This window comes from Sceloporus occidentalis, unplaced genomic scaffold (genome assembly GCF_023333645.1).
Source record: "Sceloporus occidentalis isolate IW3139 unplaced genomic scaffold, rSceOcc1.0.p SCAF_2, whole genome shotgun sequence".
Classification (NCBI taxonomy): domain Eukaryota; kingdom Metazoa; phylum Chordata; class Lepidosauria; order Squamata; family Phrynosomatidae; genus Sceloporus; species Sceloporus occidentalis.
In genome coordinates, this window is record NW_028316982.1 from 98609559 (window position 1) to 98633656 (window position 24098).

General features: G+C 41.9%; 1 protein-coding gene across 1 annotated transcript in view; it reads left to right on the top strand.

The window, feature by feature from the left end:
• The window catches only part of MICU1 (mitochondrial calcium uptake 1), a 180494-nt gene that overhangs the window by 16421 nt on the left and 139975 nt on the right, over window positions 1–24098 (top strand). The window contains exon 2 of the mRNA XM_089510395.1: window positions 11732–11893. Coding sequence (XP_089366521.1) covers window positions 11733–11893 — 161 coding nt within the window. The 5' untranslated portion in view covers window position 11732. The remainder of the gene's footprint in view (window positions 1–11731; window positions 11894–24098) is intronic.

A 24098-nucleotide genomic window follows, 5' to 3' on the forward strand; every position in this document is an offset into this window, starting at 1 on the left:
CTGCATTTAGCAAAGGGAAGCACTAATACTGATTAGCTCCCATGGGAGCTACGGTAGGACAGTTATCATCTTTGCTAACCTGTCACTGGTTATGAGCTGAAAAAGGAGGGGACTGTTTCCTAAAACAGTTGATGCCATACTAAATGAAGTCGGTAAATTGAAGTCATGCTTTGCATTTTTAAAAAAAGGATTGGAAGAGTGTAGCTTGGGAGCATCTATGTTAAAAATAGTGAAGCTGGGAGGGGGGAAAATCCCTGCCTACTACCTTGCAAAAACCACTCTCAAATAGATTAGATAATCTCAGTCACACCCATTCCTTCAGAGATCAGACTTGGCCATGGGAACACATGCCCTAGTTACATCCTGTTTGGGCTACTTTAGCACAGTATATGGTGCTGCCTTTGAAGAGTGTTCAGAAACTCCAGTTGGTCCAAAGAGCTGCAGCCAGATTGTTAACTGGGGTTGACTACAGGGAGCAAACAACTCCATTATTACAACAACTCTACTGGCTGCCTGTCTGTTTCTGGACAGAATTCAAAGGACTGGTAATGGCCTACAAAGCCCTATATAACTTGGGTCCAGATTGTTATTTTCCCATATGAAATTGCCAGCATTTTGAGATCTTTTGGGGAGATTCTTCTCTCTGTCCCATCACACTCAGAGGTACATTTGGTGCGAACAGAGGAGAGGGACTCCCTCAGTAAATGATCCCAGGCTCTGGAACACCCTTCCCAGAAAAACTAGACTGGAAACCCCCATCTCCTCTTCTTCCTCATTTTATATATCCCACCTTTCTCCCAAGAGATGGACTCAACATTACTAACAACAAAATTTATTTATTTAATTGTATGCTGCTTTTCTCCCAACTTGGACCTTAAAAGCCCACAAAAACAAAAACAACAATAAAATAATTTTAAAACACAATTAAAACATTTTAATATAACAAATAAAAATGTAAAATCCTTTTAAAAATACTAAGTTAAAAATATGAAACCTTTAAAAACATACCAAGCAGCACTCCAAATTTAAAACAATTCAATTTAAAAACAATACAAAAGTATTTAAGAAGTAACAATGTAAAGTTTTAAAAAATAATTTAAAACATTAAAACGATTGTGGATTAAAAATATTAACGTGTGCTATAAACTATATACAAACTTGCAAAGCATTTGAAAGCCTTTTAAAACTTCATCAGATTAAAAAGCCTGACAGCACAAAAATGTTTTTTTCCTGCTGCTGAAAGGAGAGCAGGGATGGAACCATCCTGTCCTTCCTCACCAGTGAGAAGCTTCTTCCTTTGCTCTTGGTCACCCTGAGAGCAGCAACCAAGCACCTGGTTGTGCAGCAGCCAGGAGGCCTCTTACCTGCACTGGATTTTGCTGGATAGATGACATTAGGCTTCTCAGTTGCTGGGCAGCCAGTTGTCTGGTTGCTGCTCCCAGAGTGTCTGGGTGCAAAGGAAGCAGTGATTGAGAAGCCTTTTGCCTGGACCAGCCTTTGCTGCAAGGCCAGCACAGTTGAGAGGCTTCTTGGTTGCTGCTCAGATGCTGCTCCCAAGGTGACTGGATGCAAAGGGAGCAGCGACTGAAATGGGTTGAATTTGCAGTAGAATATTAGACCTAATATCAAGAAAGACACATGGGGGAGTGCTACTATTGTTGCCAACAAGAAATGGGGGCCAGAAAGTTTGGGGAACACTGCTTTAGAAGATGAGAAGTAAAACCAGAAAGGTCTTTTGAGAAGATATCAAAATATTTTAATAATAATAATAATAATAATAATAATAATTTATTTATATCCTGCCCCTCTGCGTGGTGCAACCAGGGCAGCTTACAATGTTAAAATATACATTCCATGACTCCCAATCACTCCCATAAAATACAATTAAACAAATTACAATTAAAACATCCTTAAAACACTTTTTTTTTTTGCCACTGAGCAACTGCAACTGGCCTCTTTACATGTAATCCTAAGGGAAGAATTTGAAGTTCAACTGACATGACTTGAGTTTTGCAGCCCTGATTTTTCAACCAACCAACAAACAAATAAGGAATTACAGTAAGCCCAATGATTTTTTTTTGTCTCCCTCCTTTTTTGATAGGTAGCAGCTTTGCTACTATCTGTGTCCACCAGCCTTTACTTTTGAAGAAGTTGTTGCTGTCTATAGGAATGCTTTCCTTTCTATTTCCTGTATGGATTCTCTGTCCTTAAGAAAAACCATGGAGAAGCCACTTTAATCTAGTCCTTTGGAATGCATTTTTGATTCTGATCTCCAGAGGCTGTCCAAAGAAAGCTGCATATAGAAGCTGCAGTTCAGGACACAAATGTCACTGCAAAATTATTCAGCAGCTGCTAAAAGACTCCCTTTCATTGAATGCCTCCTTGGAAGATAACACCCCAGCTGCTTCTAGAAGGAACTTGTGTTCAGAAAGTCCTGTTGTGGTAATGGGCTTAATGCATCATATCTGGAGGCTGTTCATTTCATAAACTCTTGGCTCCCTCAAATATTTGCCCCTTCTGTTACTGTGCTCATTCTACCTTTTTTTGCTTGCTTGTTTATTTTTTCCACAGTCTACTTAATGATGCATCTACTTGTGATAAGTTTCATCATTTCACTTCCTTGAAGTTACTTGCAGTTACTTCCTATTGTTACTTGCAATGAACTTAGGCTTGCCATATCCCACCTGGGGGCGGGAATTTCCCAGTTTGGGGCGGGGCCATATGGTCCCACCCTGGTTTAGCCCCTCCCCCAGGACCTCCCCCCCCCAGCAAGGCCCTGGAGGCAGCTCCACCCCTCCCCATGGCTGTGTGCCACCCTCCCTGCCTCCCTGCCTGGCTCAGCCTAGAGAGCAGGTCTTCAAGACATCTGCCACTCAGAGTTATTGCCAGCCCACTTGGTATATATGTCTTGCAAAAGGCATTACTTTCCAGGTTACAGTGAGCAAAGAAAAAAAGGCCATAAATGGTTCCTGTTTCCCTGGGAGTCTAAATGCCTCATCTTTTAAATGTCTACCGCGTCAGTATTGTTGTAATTCTTTATCACAGGATCGTTTTTGAGGCCCTAAACACCTTTACTTGTAATATGCAAATTTCTCCCGAAGCTGACCAATGGGAAAGAAGCAATCAGCCCTCCACTTGGGTTGGTTTTCAATGGCTTGGTGAAGGAAGAGATTTTGCCTTGCTTGTAAATAGGAAGGGCTTTGGGATAGCAAAAGGCTGCAGAAATAGTTTGACCCCCCCCTTAAACATCCATGGCTCAGTGCTATGGGATTCTGGGAATTGTAGTTTCTTGTGGCACCAGAGCTCTTTTGACAAAAGGAAGCTGAATGGTCCACAGAGGAGGCGTTGGCTGGGGGCAGAGCCTCTTGCCAGCAGTCGTCGGTGGAAGAGAGGAGGCTGATGGTCCTGGCCACTTCCCTTGGCTCCCTCCCTCCTCCTCCTCCTCCTCCTCCTCCTCCTCCTCCTCTCAGAGTAGTCACAGCCAAGATGAGCTTCTCATTCACTCTCCCTGGCTTTTCTCTCCCCCCCCCCCTCTGCACTTTGAGACCCCTTTAACTGCCAAAGCTCAATGCCACAATAAACTACAATTCCCAGGATTCCATAGCACTGAGCCCTGGCAGTCCAAGCAGTGTGTTTTGGACACAGAGATCCTCCAAATGAATCCAGTCCCTAGCTTTTATATCTCTCTCACACACTGCAGGAATAATAACCCACTTTGAGACTGCTTTAACTCAGTGCTAGGGAATCCTGGGAATGCTAGTGTTTGGAAGACATTGAGACTTCTCTGTCAGTGATGGCTCTGAGGCCACAATAGACTACAATTCCCAGGATTCCCCAGCACTGAGCAGTCTCAAACTGGACCATTTCCTCAGTGTGGATGCACCTGGGGAGGAATTCTGGGCACTGCAGTTCAACTACGTTTGGAGGGTTATGGGACTCCCTGTCAGAGATAGCTCTGGGGCCACAATGTACCACAATTCCCAGCATTCCCCAGCACTAACCCAGGACAGTTAAGTCACTCTCAAACTGGATTATTTCCTCAGTGTGGATGCAGCTTTGGTGAGGAACTCTGGGCATTTCAGTCCAGCATTGTTTTATTTCTGCAGTGTGTTTTGGACCAGAGACAAGGTGACCAGACATCCTCCTCCTTTTCCAGGACATGTCCTCTTCTGTCACATTTCAAAATGTCCTCCATTTGGATCATGGCTAAGAAGCATGGATTTATAATTACATGGGTGTTTTTAGCTTTTATTTTTGGCCATGTCCTACATTTTTTGCTTGGGTGCCCTACATTTTGGGGTGAGGGCATTGGTCACCTTGGTCAGAGAGCTTTCCAGGGGTTAACTGCCATTCTGATGTGGTGCTGGAACAAACCACCATTCCCAGAATTCCATAGCATTCAGCCAAGACAGTTAAAGTGGTCTCAAACCAGATTATTTCTCCAGTGTAGATGCAGCCCAAGCCTTTTGCCTCTCTTATGCCTGAGATTTCAAAGCCCAGCCCTGGCACCACAACAAACTACAAATCCCAGGATTCCATAGGATGGAGTGATGAGAGTGAAAGCAGTGTGGCAGCAGCCTAAGTGTGCTTAATGCAGTTCTTAACATGGTGCACCTCTTGCCTACAGAGTCTCACAAGACTTTTTTGTTTAACTACTTGTACCCATTAACTCCATTTCATGTCTCCTTTATTTAGTGGGGAGGAATACAGACAAAACAAGTCAAAATGAAGGAAAACCAAAGTCCCTTGACCAAAGGGTTTGGTTGTGGAATAAGCCTCTGAAATATGCAAGAGGCAATGTTAAAATAAAGCCATGTTCAATGCTCAAATGTGCTGTTTGGAATGGGGAGAGGGGGGTGGCCAGAAAGGGAAGTACATTTCCGTGATCTGTCTACGAATAATGTCAAAACGTCCTCCATTTTGATCATGCCTAAGAAACATGGATTTATATTAACATTTCTAAAAAAGCCTCAATTTTTTTGCGTGTCCTCCATTTTTTAGAAAATGTGTCCTACATTTGAAAATGTTGTCCTGCATTTGTCCTACATTTGTCCCGGTTTGGAGGTCCTCACTTATGGCAACCCTAAATGAACTGTTTGCGGACACTGCAGCTACAGTGTTTGTGATTACTGAAAGATGGTTAAGGAACTGCGACCAGATTGCATGACTTTTCTTTTCTTGTGTACAAATTTAGTTGTTGCATGGCATGGATGAAAACTGTAGTTTGTTAATCAGAGTACTGCTGCACCCATAACCTGCTGTTAGTTTCAGGTTTTAGCCCAAGCAGAAGCTCTTGTTAGCACTAGTCCTGGTAAAACCATGTAGGAGAAAATTAGTTCTTTTGAAGAACACTAAGAAAAGGATCAAATAAACCCATAGTTCATTCCTGATTAATGTCAGTTAATAACCATACTTAAGCAGATTGGTGGTCTAACTGTGTTGTGTCATTTACTCAGTTTATCACATGCATATTCCATCTTTCTTCCAACAGAATTCAAGCCATCACTCATGGGATTCCCAGATGGTTTCCCATCCAGGCAGTGATAAGCTCTAGACCTGCTTAGCATCAGCAGGGTGGCTGCATCATGTGTCTGTAGATCAGAGATGGGCATGATCTTGGGTTCAAAATGCCATTTGGGACCACTTTATTGGTCAACCAAATGTGACATCCCTAGACACCCAAAAGATTGTATGCACCTCCCAGGCCATACATCTCACCACTCCAAAGAAATGGTGTACTTCTCTGATAAATCTCAGCAATCTCCATTCTATTGTTCTTTTAGGTAGGGGTGTGTAGTAATCCGCTTGGATTCCAAGTGATTAAGCAGAATATTAATAATAATAATAATAATAATAATAATAATAATAATAATTTGTATACGAGTACATGCAGACAAACATATTGCAGATACATTTTCAAAAGTAGGCTATAGATAGGGTTGCCATAAGTCAGGACCTCCAAACTGGGACAAATGTAGGACAAACGTAGGACAAAATTTTCAAATGGAGGACACATTTTTTAAAAATGGAGGACACACAAAAATCATGTTTTTTTTAAAAAAAAATTCATATAAATGCATGATTCTTAGGCATGATAAAAATGGAGGACATTTGGCATTATTCCTAGACAGATGGCAGAAATGTGCTTCCCTTTCTGGTGAAAACCAGAAGAGGAGGAAGAGTGGAAGAAGCAGAGGAGGAGGAAGAGGAGAAGAAGAAAAGGAGGAAGAAGAGGAGGAGGAAGAGGGGGAAAGGAGGAGGAGGAAGAAGAGGAAGTAGAGAGGAAGAGGGGAAGGATGAGGTGGAAAAGAAGAGGAGGAGGAAGAAGAAGAAGGGGAAGAGGAGGAGGAGCAGAGGAGGAAGAAGAGGAGGAGGAGAGGAGACAGAAGAAGAGGAGGAGGAGAAAGAAGAGGAGCAAGCTGCAAGGCAGGGGAAAAAGGGTCTCCCTTTGAGGAGAGACCCTTCCTCCCTGCCTTGGAGCCTGCCTGGCCGGCGGGGGAAGCTCCAAGGCAGAGAGAGAAGGGTCTCCCTTCGAGGAGAGACCCTTCCTCCCTGCCTTGGAGCCTGCCTGGCCGGCGGGGGAAGCTCCAAGGCAGGGAGAGAAGGGTCTCCCTTGGAGGAGAGACCCTTCTCTCCCTGCCCTGAAGTCTGCCTGGCCGGCGGGGCAAGCCCCAAGGCAGGGAGAGAAGGGTCTCCCTTCGAGGAGAGACCCTTCTCTCCCTGCCCTGAAGCCTGCAGGCGCGCCTCCAGGGCGAGGGCTTGAATGCCGCCCAGGCCTCAGTAGGGGCCAGCGGCAGCGCGCGCGCCTGCCCCACTTCCTTCCCCGCGCGCACGCGCCGAGGGAAGTGGGGCAGGCGCGCGTGCTGCCGCTGGCCCCTGCTGAGGCCTGGGCGGCATTCAAGCCCTCGCCCTGGAGGCGAGGAAGAGGAGGAAGGCGGAGCTGGAGGAGGAGGTGGGTTGGCGCCGCAGCAGTCGCATTAGCGGCAGCGGCAATGGCCGGAGCGGGCCCCCAAACAGGGAACCAGGCACGGGTGGGGGCCCAAACCGGACCGTGGCCGGGAGGGGCCCCCCAAAAGCGTGCTGGTCACGGGGGGGGGCGGGTTATGGCAACCCTAGCTATAGATCTGAAACTGGCAGATAAAAAGCGCATGCTGGAAACTTTTATCTGGATTGGTGACAATCTTGTATTTTTCAAGCTTCTGTTGACATAGCTTGCCAGTGTTGACTTCAAAGGCAATACTGTATAGGCTTGGGTATTATTGGAAGTCTTAAGAAGTAATCTTATAAAGTGCAGTGCTGCCTGCCAAGTAGCTGTACTAAAGAGGCCAAGAGTGCATAATGTATTGTCAGGCCTATGATGAAGAATGAGCAAATTGGAAAGGGACAGAGGCCTACTGAAAAATGCTGCATGTGAATAAACTCCTGTGCAAAACTGCTTTTAAAAATAGCATGTTGCTAAGTACACTGGCTGCTTATGATTTTTTTTAAAAAAAATGGTCCTTCCTTTGCTGCATTTCCAATTTTGTCTGCTTGCTAGTACAATTAAAATATATTGGCAATTGACTTCATTCAGTGCCATAAGTTGTTCTTCATAGCTTTACTAATTTCCAGCCCATAAAATGTAGGTGAATGATGGCTTTTAAGGGAACAAGAAGGAGTGTGTGTTTCAGTGCCAGTGTGGAGGACAAAAGAGCTGGTATTCCAGATGCCAATGTGAAGACGTTTGAAAGCTGTGAGCAGATTTCTTGTTTAATTTTCACCCTTTCTCTCATCCTATACCATGTTTTCTTCTGCCAACTGTCCATCTTTTTCCTGCAGCTAAGGGTGTGTGAACATTGGTGTGAGACCAGGGGGAGAAGTTCAGAAATACGTACATTCACATACATGGATGTTCAAGTCCCATTAAATACAACAGTTTAGTAAAATGGTCTCTTATATAAAATGGCCACATCAAGGTTGTTTTAGGAATTTATATATATTTTTAATATTTTCAAACTGTAGATGGTTGAATCCGTGGATAAAGAATCCATGGATACGGAAGGCCAACTGTATAAATATTTGTTGTTATGTGCTGTCAAGTCAGTTCCAACGTAGGGCAACCCTATCATAGAGTTTTCTCTGCAAGATTTTTCAGAGGAGGTTTGACATGAAAGAAGAGTGTGACTTGCTCAAGTTAGGGGGTTTCAATCAAGCCATGCTGTCCTGGAAATCTAATATAAGATTCAGAGTGCTATACAATGTATCTTAATGCCCCTCTAACTAAAATAAGAAATTAGACATTCCCTGCTTTCATTCTTCCTTGTCTATATCCATTTCCTACCCTATTTTGGCCTTAAGCATGGTAGCACCAAGGTTAACACACCCTGTGGTTAGCTTTAAAAGTGAAGCTTGGACAATGAGGTTGGTTTACTAACATGAACATGGTTTCTAGTTGCTTAAGGGTGATGCTTGTAGAGGTTAATAATGGACATGTGGAAATGGAATTTGGGGAAGAGGAAGCTGTGCAGTTGAAGTTTAGGCAAGAGGGGAATGTGCAAACTGAAAGGCTGCTTCTGATTGCCTGACCATGGCTGAAAAATTAAGAATCAAAATATTTACTACACAGGTTCAGTATCCCTTATCCACAATTCTGAAACCAGAAATACCCCAAAATTGACCACATGGGTGGCTTTCTGATGGTTCCTTGTTTATAAACTTCATTTCACGCACAAAATTATTAAAAATGTTATGCTTAAAATTACCTTCAGGCTATGTTTGTAAGGTGTATACGAATATGAAACATAAATGAATTTCGTGTTAAGACTTGGGTCCTATCTCTAAGATGTCTCAATATCTACAGTATATGCAAATATCCCAAAATCTTTTTTAAAAAATCTGAAACACTTCTAGTCCTTAAGCATTTTGGATAAGGACGACTCAGCTTGTACCAGTGTGCAGTAGTGGTTTCATTTGTTTTTCTGAGGCGGGATACAAACCGCCATATAGTACGTATAGGATACGTACTAGGGTTAGGAAGGGGCGGTGCTTCCGCACCCCCCTAACCCTAGTACGTATCCTATACGTACAAGATGGCGGCGCCCCTTCCACATGGGCGCTGCCATCTTTACGTACTGGACGCATAGCGTCCAGACGTGTCGCGTCCTTTGTGACGTAGTGAGTGCGCCCCTGGCACCTCGCTACGTCGCAAACGCGACTCCAAAAGAAGCTCCATTTTGGAGCTTCTTTTTTGCTCCGCGCGGGAGCCGCACGGTTTGGCTGCTGCAGCTCCCGCGCGGAGCAAACGGCGGAGGCGGGGAAGCGCCGCAAAGCGGCGGTTTGTATCCTGCCACAGTGACATATTGCATGTTTTTTGTTCAGTAAAAAAAGACAGTTCCTTCCAAAAAGCTTATAAACTTCACCAGATATTTCCATGTGAAGTAAGCTTTATGATGAGGTGCTGCTGGGCTTGGGATCTATGGGACATACGCAAAGTCCCATTTGCTCCCCATTAAGGGGTTTTCCCCCCACTTTCCTTTCCTTGAGAGCCATCTTGGGTCCTGCTCTTGGAGAAAGGTAGCATATAGGTTAAACAAATGAACACCAGTTAAAAACAACATTGTAGGACAACAAAACAGCTTTTGTCTCACACCCAAACTGCTGCTGCTGGCTGGCATATTGGGAAACAAAGTCTTGTTCTGGATCACTCTGAGGTTGCAGTTGCAAGCCATCACTAGGTAAACCATTTCCTCCCAGTGAGAGTGGTGTGTGGCCAAACAGATGCTGCCTTTGGGGGCATGCAACCACTGAGGGCACCAAAATGATGAGGAAGTTGGGTGAGATCCTTAGTGTAGCCTGGTTGGTTTGGAGAGAAATAAAATTAAAATAATAATTAATAAACTATTTGATATATTTTAATCTTTATAATATATGGTTACTTATTTTTTAAAATTGACTTTGTTGTAAGCTGCCTGGAGATCTTTGGATTTAGAATCGGCTATAAAAATGAATTAAAATCTAATACAAATAATTTGCAACTCCAATTTCAGTTCCTAGTGCTGCATTTTCATTTCACACCTTTTTCACTGCTGCCACTGCCTGCATATTGCCATTTGTTTTCTGTTTGGGAATACTCCCAGGCTTTTGTGCCTGGAACCTCTTCTTGATACGCCATTAGTAGCGCCACTGGCTCTTTGCATTATTTGGTGGTTTTACTGCTTAAAAGGCTGGCACCTTTGGGTATTCTGCAAGATGGAAAGACATTGTCTCACAGTAAAGGTGCTTACATACTGGAGTCATTATTATTTCAACTCTTTCTATTTTTGCAGTTCCCACAGGTACCTCTTAAATAGATTATTGTTCGTGCTTGGACATGATGTTTCCACTTTAAAGCTTTTACTTTTAAATACTACTTAGATCAGTAGCCAGCTTTCCATTCTTCTTTCTGTAGTCAACTGGACAGTGAAGTAAATTTTGTTGGTTGTAAAAAGAACACCTTAACTACCAATCAAAAGAACACCTTAACTACCAATAAATCCTAATACAAACTATTACCCAGTTTTACCTTTTTGCACTCTGTACAGAGGCTATCAGAACTGGTGTGGAATTTCTCCCCTACCTACACTTTGTATCTCAGACAGAACTGCTTTCGTGCACGGTGTATTTTTGATGCCTTTCCATCTATAATCATATAATACATAGAAGGAAAATAAAAGTATGCTTTGAGAGTCAAAAGAGATACTGATATTGCAGAAAAATGGAGAGCAGGGCGTAGTCACCAAAAATGCTAGTGTCCATATGTGACACTTGTTGAATCAGCCTCCAACACTCAGGAACTCACAAAGATGTGGTAGTAACACTCTAGTGCTCTTGTCTCTCCATTCTGTTAGATTGAAATGTTGAGGAGCACATCTTCCTCCTTTTCAGTAGCTTGACATATACAATTGCAATGATAAGGTCATGACATTAGTGTTGGGAATTCTAGGCTGGCACTAAGATTTCTGACTTCATACCTGATGCTCTAGTCTATAGAGTTTATTGCACATACCTTAGAACGGCCCCTGAGCGTTCTTAATGGGGCCGTTCTGGGAACGAGAGGCGGCGGGGAATGCTGAATATCACACAGCAAGAACGCCGCTGCCGAGCGTTCCCCTTCCGTTCTGGGAGCGTTCCCCAGGGCTGATTTTCGGGAACGCTTTCTCAAGCGTTCTTGAAAATCGGCCCTCTAGAACAGAACGGAAGGCTCCCAGAACAGAAGGGGAACGCTCGGCAGCAGCAGTGTTCTCGCTGTGCGATATACAGCTTTCCCCACCGCCTCCCGTTCCCAGAATGGCCCCTTTAAGAACGCTCAGGGGGCGTTCTAAGGTAGGTGCGATAAACTCCTATGTCTATGCTGTATAGATAAAATAAGTGTTCCCCAGCCTGGAGCCTACATTGCAGCTTCTTCTTCTTCAGGTGGAATGTATGTTCCAGATCCCACCTCCAGTTCATTCTGCTTTAGATGGACTCCTCCTGATACTCTGTCTTAATTTTCGGTGAAGGTCTGGTCTCAGTACTGATCTGCTATGGACATCTGCCTACAGCCTAGCAAAAATGGGCTGATTTAGCGAGATCTTCTGCTTGTCTTCTGCTGGCCTGTGGATTTAAAAATGGATGGATGGGTAAAAGGTGAAGTTCTTTTCTTCATTAAAGGGAACAGAAATATTATAAACCTTCATGTTCCTCCTCTTACTGTGATCTCTGTTTTTCTTTCCAGGATGTTACGCTTTCGCCTTCTCCCTGCTGTAGCAGGTTTAGCTGCCATTTCTAGGCGGCATTATGGAACAACTCAGTCTATCCGTAGCCGGCGCAGGCTGTTGATGGTGGCTTTTGTAGGAACTACAGCTGTGACAGCAAGCACTGGACTTCTTTGGAAAAGGTAGGGACTTCAAACTGGCATTGCTGCTTTCATCAGTTTTTGAAAGGTTACTTCAGACAGCGTCAATTATTAATAAAATTAGGTTGCAAACCTTGAACAACATATTTTTAACTAATCTTGTTTCTTGACTGTCCAAGTTAGTTGGCGCTCTTCTACATCCATTGGAGAAGAGTATGTGAGAAGAAACGAGACTAGTCAGTGGCTACATTAGATATTCTCTGTGCTACACTGATTTTACAAGACCTAGCCCTGCCAAGTTAGATATATGGTGGTCATTTTGGTGGTATTTTTGTATTATAACCACATAAATAATTACAGTATCTGAAGCACTACAGTGTATGTGCAAATACTTCACTTTGGTGTGACTAAAAAAGTCATGTACGGTGTACACATATTGTGATATACAGCTAATCTTGAGATCATTTTTAATGTCCCCTGTATACTTGAAAATTAGTTATGCAAACCTAAGGAAGCTCTAATATACAAGGTGGTTTTGAAGACATTCTGCCATGCGTCATGTGGTATTTTGAAAGTGCTTGATGATCTGATCTGTCTTTTGGACATAATGACTGAATACAGTACTTTTAATATTGGTTGTTATCACTTGAAAACAGATCTCTGAGTTACTTGGTGAGACAACAATATGCTTATTAGAGGGATTAGCAGCTGGAGGCATATGGACCAATAAGCCTATTTCTTGTGGAATATTGTCTCTACCCAACTTATAACATAAAAGAACAAAATGGAGAACGAAACGGCATGTCTAGTAACAGATGTTGAGATTATAATGTAATCATAGTGAGACTGTGGAGGGGGGCAACAGAAGAACTTAGGTGCTTTTCAGTTGCCACCTCACCTTCCTCTTGGTAACCCTGTGACAAAATAGCTTGCTGTTCATAAACCCCAGTGACAGTTCTTCTAACAGAACTCTTACTTTAGTCCAGTGGAAATACAAAAAAAGTTTATTGATCTAGTGACCATATCGTTTGAATGAAAATACATTCTGCCACTTCTAGAAAGCTCTCTGTGAAGTTCCATGTGTTTCTACCCAGAAGTAATTCTTGCTATGTTTAGTAGTACACACTCCTAAGAAGTATGATTCAGGGTGCATCTACACAGGCCAAATAAAACAATTTCACCTAGTTTTCACAATGAGCTGTCCAAATAATGTATGGGATGATTGGAACCAAATCCAGGCTTTTTAATTGGTTCAGGACTTTAATCTGGAGAAATGAAGTGGGGATTTATCCTGGTTTTGAGCAGAAAATCTGGATATTTGCACTTGCATGTGGACTGCACTCCATAGCGATGTTGCTGTAAGGCCAGGAGCGAGTAGTTCAGAAATATATACATTTGCATGTATGTGGGGGAGAGGAGAAAAACAGAGTGCCAGTGACTGTATGGCTGCTCATACTGCAATTTATCAGACTGAGGTGAATTTAGAAGGGAGAAATGTACCATATATACTCGACTATAAGTCGAGAAATTTTTGCCCTAAAATGGTGTCCAAAATGGCAGGTTGACTTATCTATGGGGCAGTGCGGTACTTTAACCAAGTCTCTCCCCAGCTGGGCTACCTCTGCAAGAGATAGCCCATCTGGGGAGATGCTGGCAAGGGTGCCCGATTGCCCCGCAGCCCCCGCTAGGCTCGACTCCCTCCGATGGGAAAAGCCCAGTGAGGGAGTCAATTGCGCGCCCTGCAGCCTCTCCTCCGCCAGGCTTTCCCCAGAGAAGGGGCCTGGCTGAGGAGACGCTGGGGAGGGCGATTGCCTTCCCCAAAGCCTCCCTTCAGCGAGGCCCCTTCCCTTGGGAAGGAGCCCCGCAGAAGGGACGCTGGGGAGGGCAATCGCCTTCCCCAGAAGCCTCCTTTTGGCCAGGCCCCTTCCCTTGGGAAGGAGTCCCGCCGAAGGGATGCTGGGGAGGGCAATCACCTTCCCCAAAGCCTCTCTTCGGCCAGGCCCTTTCCTCAGCGAAGGAGCCTGGCTGAGGAGATGCCGAGGAGGGCGCGCTTTGCCCAAAAGCCTCTCCCTTGCTGGGCTTCTTTTGTGAGGAAAGCCCAGTCAGGGAGACGCTGAGGCGAGCACACCCTTGACCTATCCACGGGTCATATGAAAATCCATATTTTTGGCCCCAAAAGTTGACCTCGACTTATACATGAGGTCGACTTGTACATGAGTATATACGGTATGTAGACAGTTCTCCTGAACTCGCCTTGGTGTTTGTAGACAAGCCTGTGGTCGCTGCAGATTGGGGTAACCGAAAGGTAAACTGGATTTTCCTGTCAGTGTAGACACATTCTCAGATTGCAGCCTTGGTAGACCTAGGCTTTGTCAACAAGGGAAAATTATATACTTGGGCAGCCAACAAAAATGTCTTCCGGTGCTTCCTTGTGGTCTTGACTTGACAGATAGATGTCAGTGTTTAAAGAGTATTTCTGGTTGATATTTTGGTCATGATAAAATACAGGTTTATAGACACACCCAAAGCAGTAGATTTTTTTAAAAATGGAATTTGCAGGTACTTATTCACATGCTTGAAGCTAAAGTTATAAGCATCTCAAGGTTATGTAAAATTTCAGGGGGCTAATTGGGAACAGTTGCTAATTCAAAGTAAGGCTTTGTGTAAATATTCTGTTAGGGAAGTTTACCCACTGCAGAGATGATATAACACAACACTTGTTTTCTCTCAATTAGTTAAGCAAATATACTTTCATTGGTATATGAATCCTTGCTGTGCTGCAAAGCTGCAGCCTCCTGAGGAGTGGGAGGATAGTGTTTTCTTTCTTTTCTTCTTCTTCTTCCATAGCTTCTCATGCAGTGCAGAAGGCCTGCTGCCTGTGATGATATGTGACACTAATGAGGAGTGTGTGGCTTCCAAGATTCTGGTTAACCTTGAATAGTCTATTTCTAGATCTTGTGGCACTTAATCAAGAGTTCAGTGAGAAGCCCCATTACAGGAATCCTCATCAGCTGCAGGGGACCCCTTCCTTTAAGTCCAAAGATGAATTAGATTTGCGGGGGGTTTCACAGTGATTTTCTTGGGGGAAATGTTTCTTTTATGCATTGGAATATTCTATGTATACGTTTGGTCTTTTGTTTTGTTTTTTTCAATGGGTTTCCCTGAAAGTTAAAATGAAAGAATTGTGTTCCCTGTAGAGTTTATTTCAAGATAAAAAGGGCATTTCCCCATCTTAATATTTGTGATTTCTAACCTGAAGCTTAAGCACACGGGTGGAAGGGGGCTTTTCTGATTATTTTTGCAGGTTTCTGTCACTGTCTTGTTTTTACCATTTGCATTCATAAACTGGAATAAAATTAAAATTAATTAAAAGGTTTTATGTACGCGCTGTGTAAATTTACAGCGCTATATAAATAACGCTTAATAATAATAATAACTGCAAATAAAATACTCTTTGACATGACAAAATGGAACACTGCAGTAAATGGCTCACTTGTAGAAGAAGGGATAAAACAATTTTCTGATATCACCTATTCATTCAGTAGCTTGTTACAGTAAGTGGACAAACAAGCATGTCCCTCCCACTGCCCACCATGTACATATGTATGCGAACGCACACGCACACACATTGCAAACATAGCATTTTCCAACATGAAAAGGCAGAATTGAAAAGGTAAACTTGATAGCTAGCTTTAAACCTAAAGGTGGTATTGTAATTCCTATCTTATTTGGGTACGCTAATGCATAATGTTGTGTTCAGATGCAGTGCATACTTGTTCATCACTGGTTTTGTACACTCAAGTTGGAGCAATGTCCTTGTTCAGAGTGTGGTTTGTTAGGCTAGAATTCCTGAGTTACTGTAACATTTGGCTATGATTTTCACTCCACTAGACACTCTCTCAGGATCAGTGTGAATGTTATTTGTCAACTGGGTGTTCTGGCCTATAGTATGTTTCTTAGTGAACAGTCTTTGCAGGGTGAGTGTGGCCCTATTTTTAAAAAAAGATGGCATTCAATGGACATGCACTACTATGATGAGATTGACTATGACCCACATATGTGTCTATTATATGGTTTTTATAGTACAGTAGTTGTTCTTTTAAAACTCAAAATTTACTAATGCCAAAAACATTTCTGATAGTTCCAAGTACTTAAGTTGGTTCCTTCAAGTATGTAAGTGACCTAAGATAACTAAAAAAAACCACACTCTCTTATGTCTTACTAAAGCCTCCCAACCCGGAAGGGATTGTTGATTGAGACAGGTTACTGGTGGCTGGTGGCTATTTACAAACCTGGTTTGTAAACACTTCCCTTTCCCCCTGCAAAGACTGCTGTATGAACTGGCCCCTGCAAGAGAAGTCCTCTTCAGAAGCATATTTCTCAAGCTCTGGAAGCAGTTCATTATCACGCGTGTGAATTTTAAAAAATGTTCTCCTGCATTTGCAGAACTATACTGTGCTCCTTATTTTGCCCATTTTCTGAGCTGTCACCCTGGGAGCTTCTTCAGATGCTTATAGCCTTGTTACAAGGATGAACCTTAACAGCTGCCTCATTCTCAAAAGAAATGGAAAAATGGCAAGAATTTGTGAAATCCATGGTAAAAATATTGCTCCTGGTTCAAGCTGTGCTGTATAGCATATTTCCTGGAGCTAAGGGTTCAGAAAGATTAGAAGGGCATTCTGAAAGTTAAATATATTATTTGAAGGTGACTATGCCTCTTATTTCTGTTGAATAATTGAAAGCAAGAGACTTCAGTTAGTGAGGTAACATGGGAAAGCAGTCATCCCAATGAATGATGAAACCTGCTTGAGATCTCCCACTCAATAGATAGGTATGCCAGGCAGAGGAATTTAGTTAGGTGTATTGGGATATATATGGCTGTGCATGTTTTAGTGACTCATTCTGAAATCACTAGCATAATTTGTGTTTTATTATTAGAATGAGACATACTTTGAGGTGTGGTAATTGTACCATGCCATTTTTTTCACCTGAAGCAGGAAGCCACTGCAAGTAATTTCCCAAATGAAAATGTTCATCCCCATGTATTAGCAACAATTGAATTTTCTTTGAACTCCTTTGCTCTTAAATGTCATGTTTAATTCTGTCTGTTGGGTTTTATAGAGCAGCACGGGCACCCTCTGGTGGATAACCTGGGTTGTAATTTCTGTAGGGTGATAGGTTGGTAAATTCTAATAGGAAATGCCAATAATGTCAGTAAACACAATACAAGGATGGTTGTGACAAGTTGTGTCTCCAGAAGACTTGGTGCTGCTTAACAAGTGCTGTGGGGGGGGGGGGGGGTCTTGCTTACAAGATCGTCCTTATTTTGCTTTTTTGCCCTTAACTGTTTTGTATAATCTATTTTGCCTCTCCTAATTTCAGTCTCCTCTTTTTTTGATGTGAATAATAAGGATACCATCAGTTTATTGCTCTCTGGCCTACAGGAGATATGCCTGTCCTCTGAGATTACTGTAAACATTCCTCTGTGTGGCATACCTATCTATTGAAACTCTTGTCGAAAGTACTACCTCTTCTTATTAAAAGAAAACAGCCGTCTTGAATCTTAGGCTGGAAGAAAGTCAGGATATAAATTAATTAAATAAATAAAAATCTTGCAGAACTGCTGCCAGCTGCAAAAGACAGGATCCCCAATAGTACAGTCTCACAACCTTCAAGCACTTGGAATACAATTCCCATCAGCCCCTAACCTCACAGGGATGGCAGGAATTGAAGATCAACACATCTGGAGAACAACAGATTGGGGAAGGTTGGACTCGGTGGGCTCTTCTTAAATATCATGTGACAACTTCATTCATGGTTTGACATCAGGTAAAATGCTGCACAATGAAGTACGTTAAAATCTGCTGCCCTGAGAGAAATTCATACAACTAATAAGGATTTCCACTAACGAGAACATAGTTTTTCAAGAATCCTGGTGAAATGAAGCATGTAAGCCAACCTAGTACAACAAAATATCTGACAGGATAAAAATAGGAGAAACTACACAGTGATGAATAGCTCATTTAAAAATAAAAACAATAGTATTCCATCGATGACCTGTTCCAACAATAGTTGGGTAAGGGAACTTGCCCACCTACACATCCTCTAACTATGGCATTAACCAACATAGACTACATTTTTTACTATCTGTTGTGAACATAAATAGTAAAGCATTAGAATATGACAGTGGCAGAACCTTCTTCTCATTTCCAGAACCAAAAACAATGTATGCAGTATTATTGAGCAGAAGCCCAACTGTCAGAAACAGGCATAAATTTGTGGGATATCATTATAGAAAGAGAAATTGGAAAAACGTCTCCCTAAAAATCTTCATGCTTCAGAGGTGTCCAAGATGTCCTGGGGAAGAGAAATCAGTAAGAAAGTTACTAAAGAGCAGGTTGCTGGAAAGACAGGTAAGCAATTTTTCTCTGTAGTTCAGCACATACACTAATAATTATGCTCCAGTGTTTCTAAAAAAAGACCGTGAGGCACAGTTAACATTTCCTATCTCTAAACCCAAGTCAAGAGAATAGGTTGCAAGAATGGTGAGGGCCTACATAATCCCCTCCCTTTCTTTTTCCCTTTCATACATGTCTTATCCCTCTCCCTTTCCCCTTCTGACACCAAACTTAATGCAGCACTGATTCTGCATTTCTGATAAGTCTACTCTCTGTAAGCATAGAACTACAATTTGAAACAAGTTTGCATGTTTAGGTTTATACAGGTGTTTGTTCTTGTTGTGTGCCTTCAAGTTGTTTCTGATTTATGGCAACCCTAAGGGGAACCTATCACATGCTTTTCTGGGGCTGAGTGTGTGACTTGCCTAAGGTCACCCAGTGGATTTTCATGGCTGAGAGGCAATTGCACACTGATCAAGCACTACCCATGCTGGCTACCTGTAAAAAAAAGGGATTTTGAGAGTTCATGCACAACAGGAGATAATGTGAAGAAGTGCACACAAGTTCTCAGCATTCCATCTTCCTTGCTTTAGTTAAAGGAGATGAGGAGTATTATATCTATAACAAACTAACTATGCTAAACAATTGTGATATATAGCCTACATTACAAGTTTATCACTGGCCTTGCTAGACAGCTGTTCTGTTCTCATTGTCAGCCAGACAAGGAGAGAACCTGACAAAATAGTATGGGTTATTCATGATGCGCTGCTGCTATTTCCTGGATGATTATGGACAAACGTGCAAGACCAGATACGCAAGCCACACGGAAACTACACTAAGGAAGGAACGAGGACATAGATAGTTTAACTCTACTGATTATCGGTCTGTTTCAGTAGAACACACATTACCAGCATTCATTAGATGTGAACTTTTTGTTGTGGTTGCACTTCTGTTATAAGCAAACCTTAGAATTTTAAGAGTCACATTGATAAGACCTAACAGATGGCTCTTTTTTTAACCCAGAAAGAGTCTGTGAAATCAGCCCTGTAGTTACAGACTCTAATAAAACCACCCCTCCCGCACAAAATAATTAGCCAGTTTCTGAGAAGCTATATGGAGCTGTTGGTGGTAATGAAGATGTAGGGAATGCTAGACATCTGCAGAATAGTGAGGATACAAAAGTATTAGCTGCAAGCTCTGAGATTTTTTATAAGCACTCGATGCACTGAATTTGATGCAATCTCTGAGCATAGAAAGTGTTGACTTGCAATTATTACAGATTTGTTATGGCCTGATCTCCCTAGAATGTTTGTTTATGAGCTTTTCAGTCACTTGGTTTCTAGATTACCTTGGCAACTGGGAGTATACTATTTTAAAACACAGTAACAACAAAGATCTTGGGAAGAGGTTTTCCTAGTGCTGTTACCTTGGATCATTTTAGCTGGACATGCCGCAGAATAAGTATAGGACTTCTTGTGTGCAAAGTGTCTGCTCTGCTACTGAACTGAGCAAGTAAACAAACAGATAGATAGACAAATAAATAAATAAACAAACAGGAAATTTAAGTCAAGCAGTCAGACTCAGTCAAAGAAGCTTGAGTAAGCAAGCTGTCAAGCTTGCTTATAGCGTCATGAGTCACTGTACAGGTATATAAACAAGGCTCTGCAATGCAGTTTCACAGGCCTTTTCAGACAATGTCATATCTGCATAATTTAATACATTGTGTTAAATACATAGTATTAAAGTTAAACATGTGTTCCAGTTGTGTAATCCCATGCACCAGCCTAATTATTAACGAGATGCATGGGTTTTCTGTATAGTTTGTAAGAACTAAATTAATAGTATAAATTTTAAAAGCCCCATAGATAAGCTCATGTACTGGTTGAATGTCAACTGGGTTCCATTGTTGCTTCTTTAGCTTACTTTAGGGAGCATTTTGCTGTTGGCAAGTTACACCCATATTTACTTTACATCTAGCTTTTAATACAGCCTTGCAGATAGTTGTTTACTTGTGACAACTTAAGAAAACTTCTGATCAAGTAGTTTGCCAACCTCACTGGTCAGGCTGCTTTGTGACTCATGTAACTGGCTAATTGTAATTTCATATTACATGAAGGAACTTTGTTTCATGTGCTAAGAGTAATCTTTCTCTCCTCTTATATTCAGATTTTTATATTACCTGATTAGTGTAAGCCATAGTTTGTGTCATATCTGGAATGGTCAACCTCACTTTATTCTTGTCTTCCAAATGAGACCCTGTTTTGGATATGGGAAGCAGAGATGAACCTTTATTTGCCAGGTTAGATGTAGTGTCAGACTGTGTTTTGTGCCCAAGGGAATAGGTAGGTAAAGTGGAGGAGGAAATACACAAGCCCAAGACTGGTTGATAAAACACTAACCCATGGTTTTGAAGTTACATATGGACCAATTCAGTGATATAAATACATGGGTTAAATTCTGTCTTTGGCTGTTAATACTTTAGCTATCTTCATATTAAGAATAATTTTAATTGGGGATTTTAATAGGGATTAAGTTTCATTTCCAGGGAGCATTGGCTAGATTTGCATGCAGGAGTTAGCAGAGACTCAATATCAGTAAAGACCGAGTCCCTTTGTTAAATGCTTGTTATATTCTCAGTAAGGACTGGAATCCTTAAAATGGGCACTGCATCCCCTTTGGATCTCATGGAAAGGTGTGCTCAGATACTGCTTGGACTGGAAAATCATTGATTCTTTTAAAGCTTTGGTCTGCTCATCCAGTTTCTTAGTCCTTCATATAAAAATAATTAGAGAAGAAATTACTAGTTAAGGTGTTAGTTGCTGTATCTCTGAATACAACATTCACAAAACGTTAAAACAGGGAATAGGATCATAGAATCACAGAGTTGGAAGATACTCCAAGGACCATCCATTCCAACTCTCTTCTGCCATCCAAGAATCACAATCAAAGCATCCCCAACAGATGGCCATCCAGCCTCTGTTTAAAGATCTCCAAAGAAGGAGACTCCACTGCACTCCGAGGGCATGTGTTCCACTGTGAAACAGCTCTTAGCGTCAGGAAGCTCCTCCTAAGGTTGAGGTGGAATCTCTTTTTGTGTAGCTTGCATCCATTGCTCCAGGTTCTGTTCTCTGGAGCAGCAGAAAACAAGCTTGTTCCATCCTCAATATGACAGACATCCTTTCAAATGTTTAACCAAGGCTATCATATCACCTCTTGACCTTCTCTTCTCCAGGCTAAACATATCTAGCTCCCTAAGTCTGTCCTCATGGGGCATGGTTTCCAGACCCTTCACTATTTTGGTTGCCCTCCTCTAGACATACTTCAGCTTGTCAACATCCTTTTTGAAATTTGGTTCCCAGAACTGGACACAGTATTCCAGGTGAGGCGTGACCAAAGCAGAATAAAGTGGCACTATTACTTTCCTTGATCTAGACAGTATACTTCTATTGATGCAACCTAGAATCACATTGGCTTTTTATTTGCCGCACCGCACTGTTGACTCATGTTCAACTTGTGGTCTACTAGGACTCCTAAATCCCTTTCACATGTAATTTCACATGTAGTAGAAATTTAAAGAGGGATATATTGGTCCTTCTCTTGACTCCTCCTTGGCTCTAGTTTTAAATATTTTAGCCAGCACACCAATCCATAATTCTAATTCAATTCCTTTTGAAGAATCTAATGGTGGAATTCTGCACAACTGCAGTGCTGGAATTCTGTAGTGCTGTGTTAGTACTCCAAGTACAAAGCTTTTTAAGCTGTGCTCAGGGACACTGCATTTCCTTAGAGGACTCAGTGAGAAGATCAGTAGCACTGTAAGCTTTTTAAGAGCTTGTCCCACCACCCTGATCATTCTTTGCAATGTGCAACTACAAGAAAATGTTGGCTGTGTTCTAGGGTGAACATAATTTACTATGAGGTAACAATGGGGTTAAAACAAGCCCATCACCAGTATTCCTCATGAACTGGTGCTTGTACATATTGCTTATGTCCATCAAAGTATTGATATACCCCAGAAACCTGAGCCTCTTGCAGAGATTACATTTCAGATATCCATCAACAAAGAAGTTAGTGTGCTAAAGGCTCACTGGCAGGAGAAATCACTGAATTAATAGATCTGCTTCAGATATAAAGAATAAGGGTACAGCTCATGGCAGTGGCTGCACTCTTCTGTGTCAAGTTAAAATACTGTTGCAACTCAGTCCGGAGATATGGGGATAGGGTGGGAACCAACTTGAAATTGTTCATCGTTAAAGGAGGGAAATGGCTTAGGAAGTAAACCTTGGAAAGAAATCGTGAAGCACAATGTATTTATTTCTTAAAGCATTCTCCAGTGATTGTGAACAGTCACCAGAAGGAGGTGCTTTGTAGCCAGTTCTAATAATACATGGGAAACTGTATACTGTACTTTTGATACTAGGATACTCACCCAAGAATATGTTTTGGAAAGTTCCTTCCATGGCTTTCTGTGGCTTGTGTGTGTACTGAAAACTTCAACATCCTCCTACAAGGTAGATTTGTACTCTGTGTGTACGTGCCTTTGAGTCACTTGTAAACTTATGTCAACTCCACACATTTCTCACAGGGTTTTCTTAGGCAAGGAATACTCAGAGATGGTTTTATCAGTTCCTTCCTCTGAAATATAACCTACAACACCTGGTATTCATTTGTGGTCTTCTTTCCAGGTAGTTATCAGGGTTGACCCTGCTTAGCTTCCAAGGTCAAAGGGGATCTGGGTTTTTTTTAGTCCCACAGAAAACGGAATACATGTTGAACAGCATTTCTTCATTTTATAAGCCTTGACACACATAGGGTTTCCTTTATGTCTACTTATTTGAAAGGCAATTTTGGCCCATTGTGTTTCTCCTGAAAACAGACCTGGCAAATGTAACAACGTGGAGCTCTGTTTTGATTTTGAGAATGAACCCTGCTGTTTTAGACATTCAGCTTTCATATTTCAAAGTACTAATTGACTTTTATTACTTTGGTGCAAGGGCATTTGAAAGGGAGAATTTATATCCTCTTCAGTGGCAAGCTGTGCACTATTCTCATTTAACGTTTGGCACAGGTCCTAGGAATATCTGTGGTCATATCACCCTTTCTGTATGTTTTTTAAATAAAAAAATGACACAAATTAAAGCCTCATTGGAAGAGGACAAAGGTATGGTTCATAGCTAAATGCTTTTCGCTCCTGTTTCATTTTATGGAGCTGCTTATTAGTAAACTTATCCAAGTGTTGTTGGGATGTAAATACACATGGGTCAGGGTTGCATTACTGGGCTTGAGGTGTCAATTGATGTAAATGTTGAGAGATAGTTCCAAAGGGAATTATTGGAGACCATGTTCCAACAGAGCTCAAGTTATCATAAAGTTTGCAACTGTATTCAACCAAACACCAGTTTTATAGAGGTTTTAAAGCATAAAGCATTGGAGTTCAGCTTTTCCAGAGTGGAGAATTGTGCAGGTGCTCTCTGGCGGGACCTAAAGAGGTAGCAATACTACCAAGCTGGTTTGGCTGGGAAGAACTGATTTGCCATTATACATTGTTGATGAATGTTAATTACTTCTGGAAAAATGCTGTAAATTTGAAATGTTGTAAATGTAAATTGAGACATACATGGGTAACTGAGTGACCGCCATTGAACTTAGCAATCAGCTCCACAGTTGGTTCCTCATTTCTGCCCAGCTGAAAGTTAAAAAGATTTATCTTCAGCAAACAACTTTCTCAGGAAATGTCTGTCATAATGTAGATGGGTGGGGGGGAGGGAAGTGTGCCCTATAGGCTGCATGTGGCGCTAGAGCTGTCTTTGTGGTCCCCAGAGACCGTAGTATTTTACCCCCAAATGCCT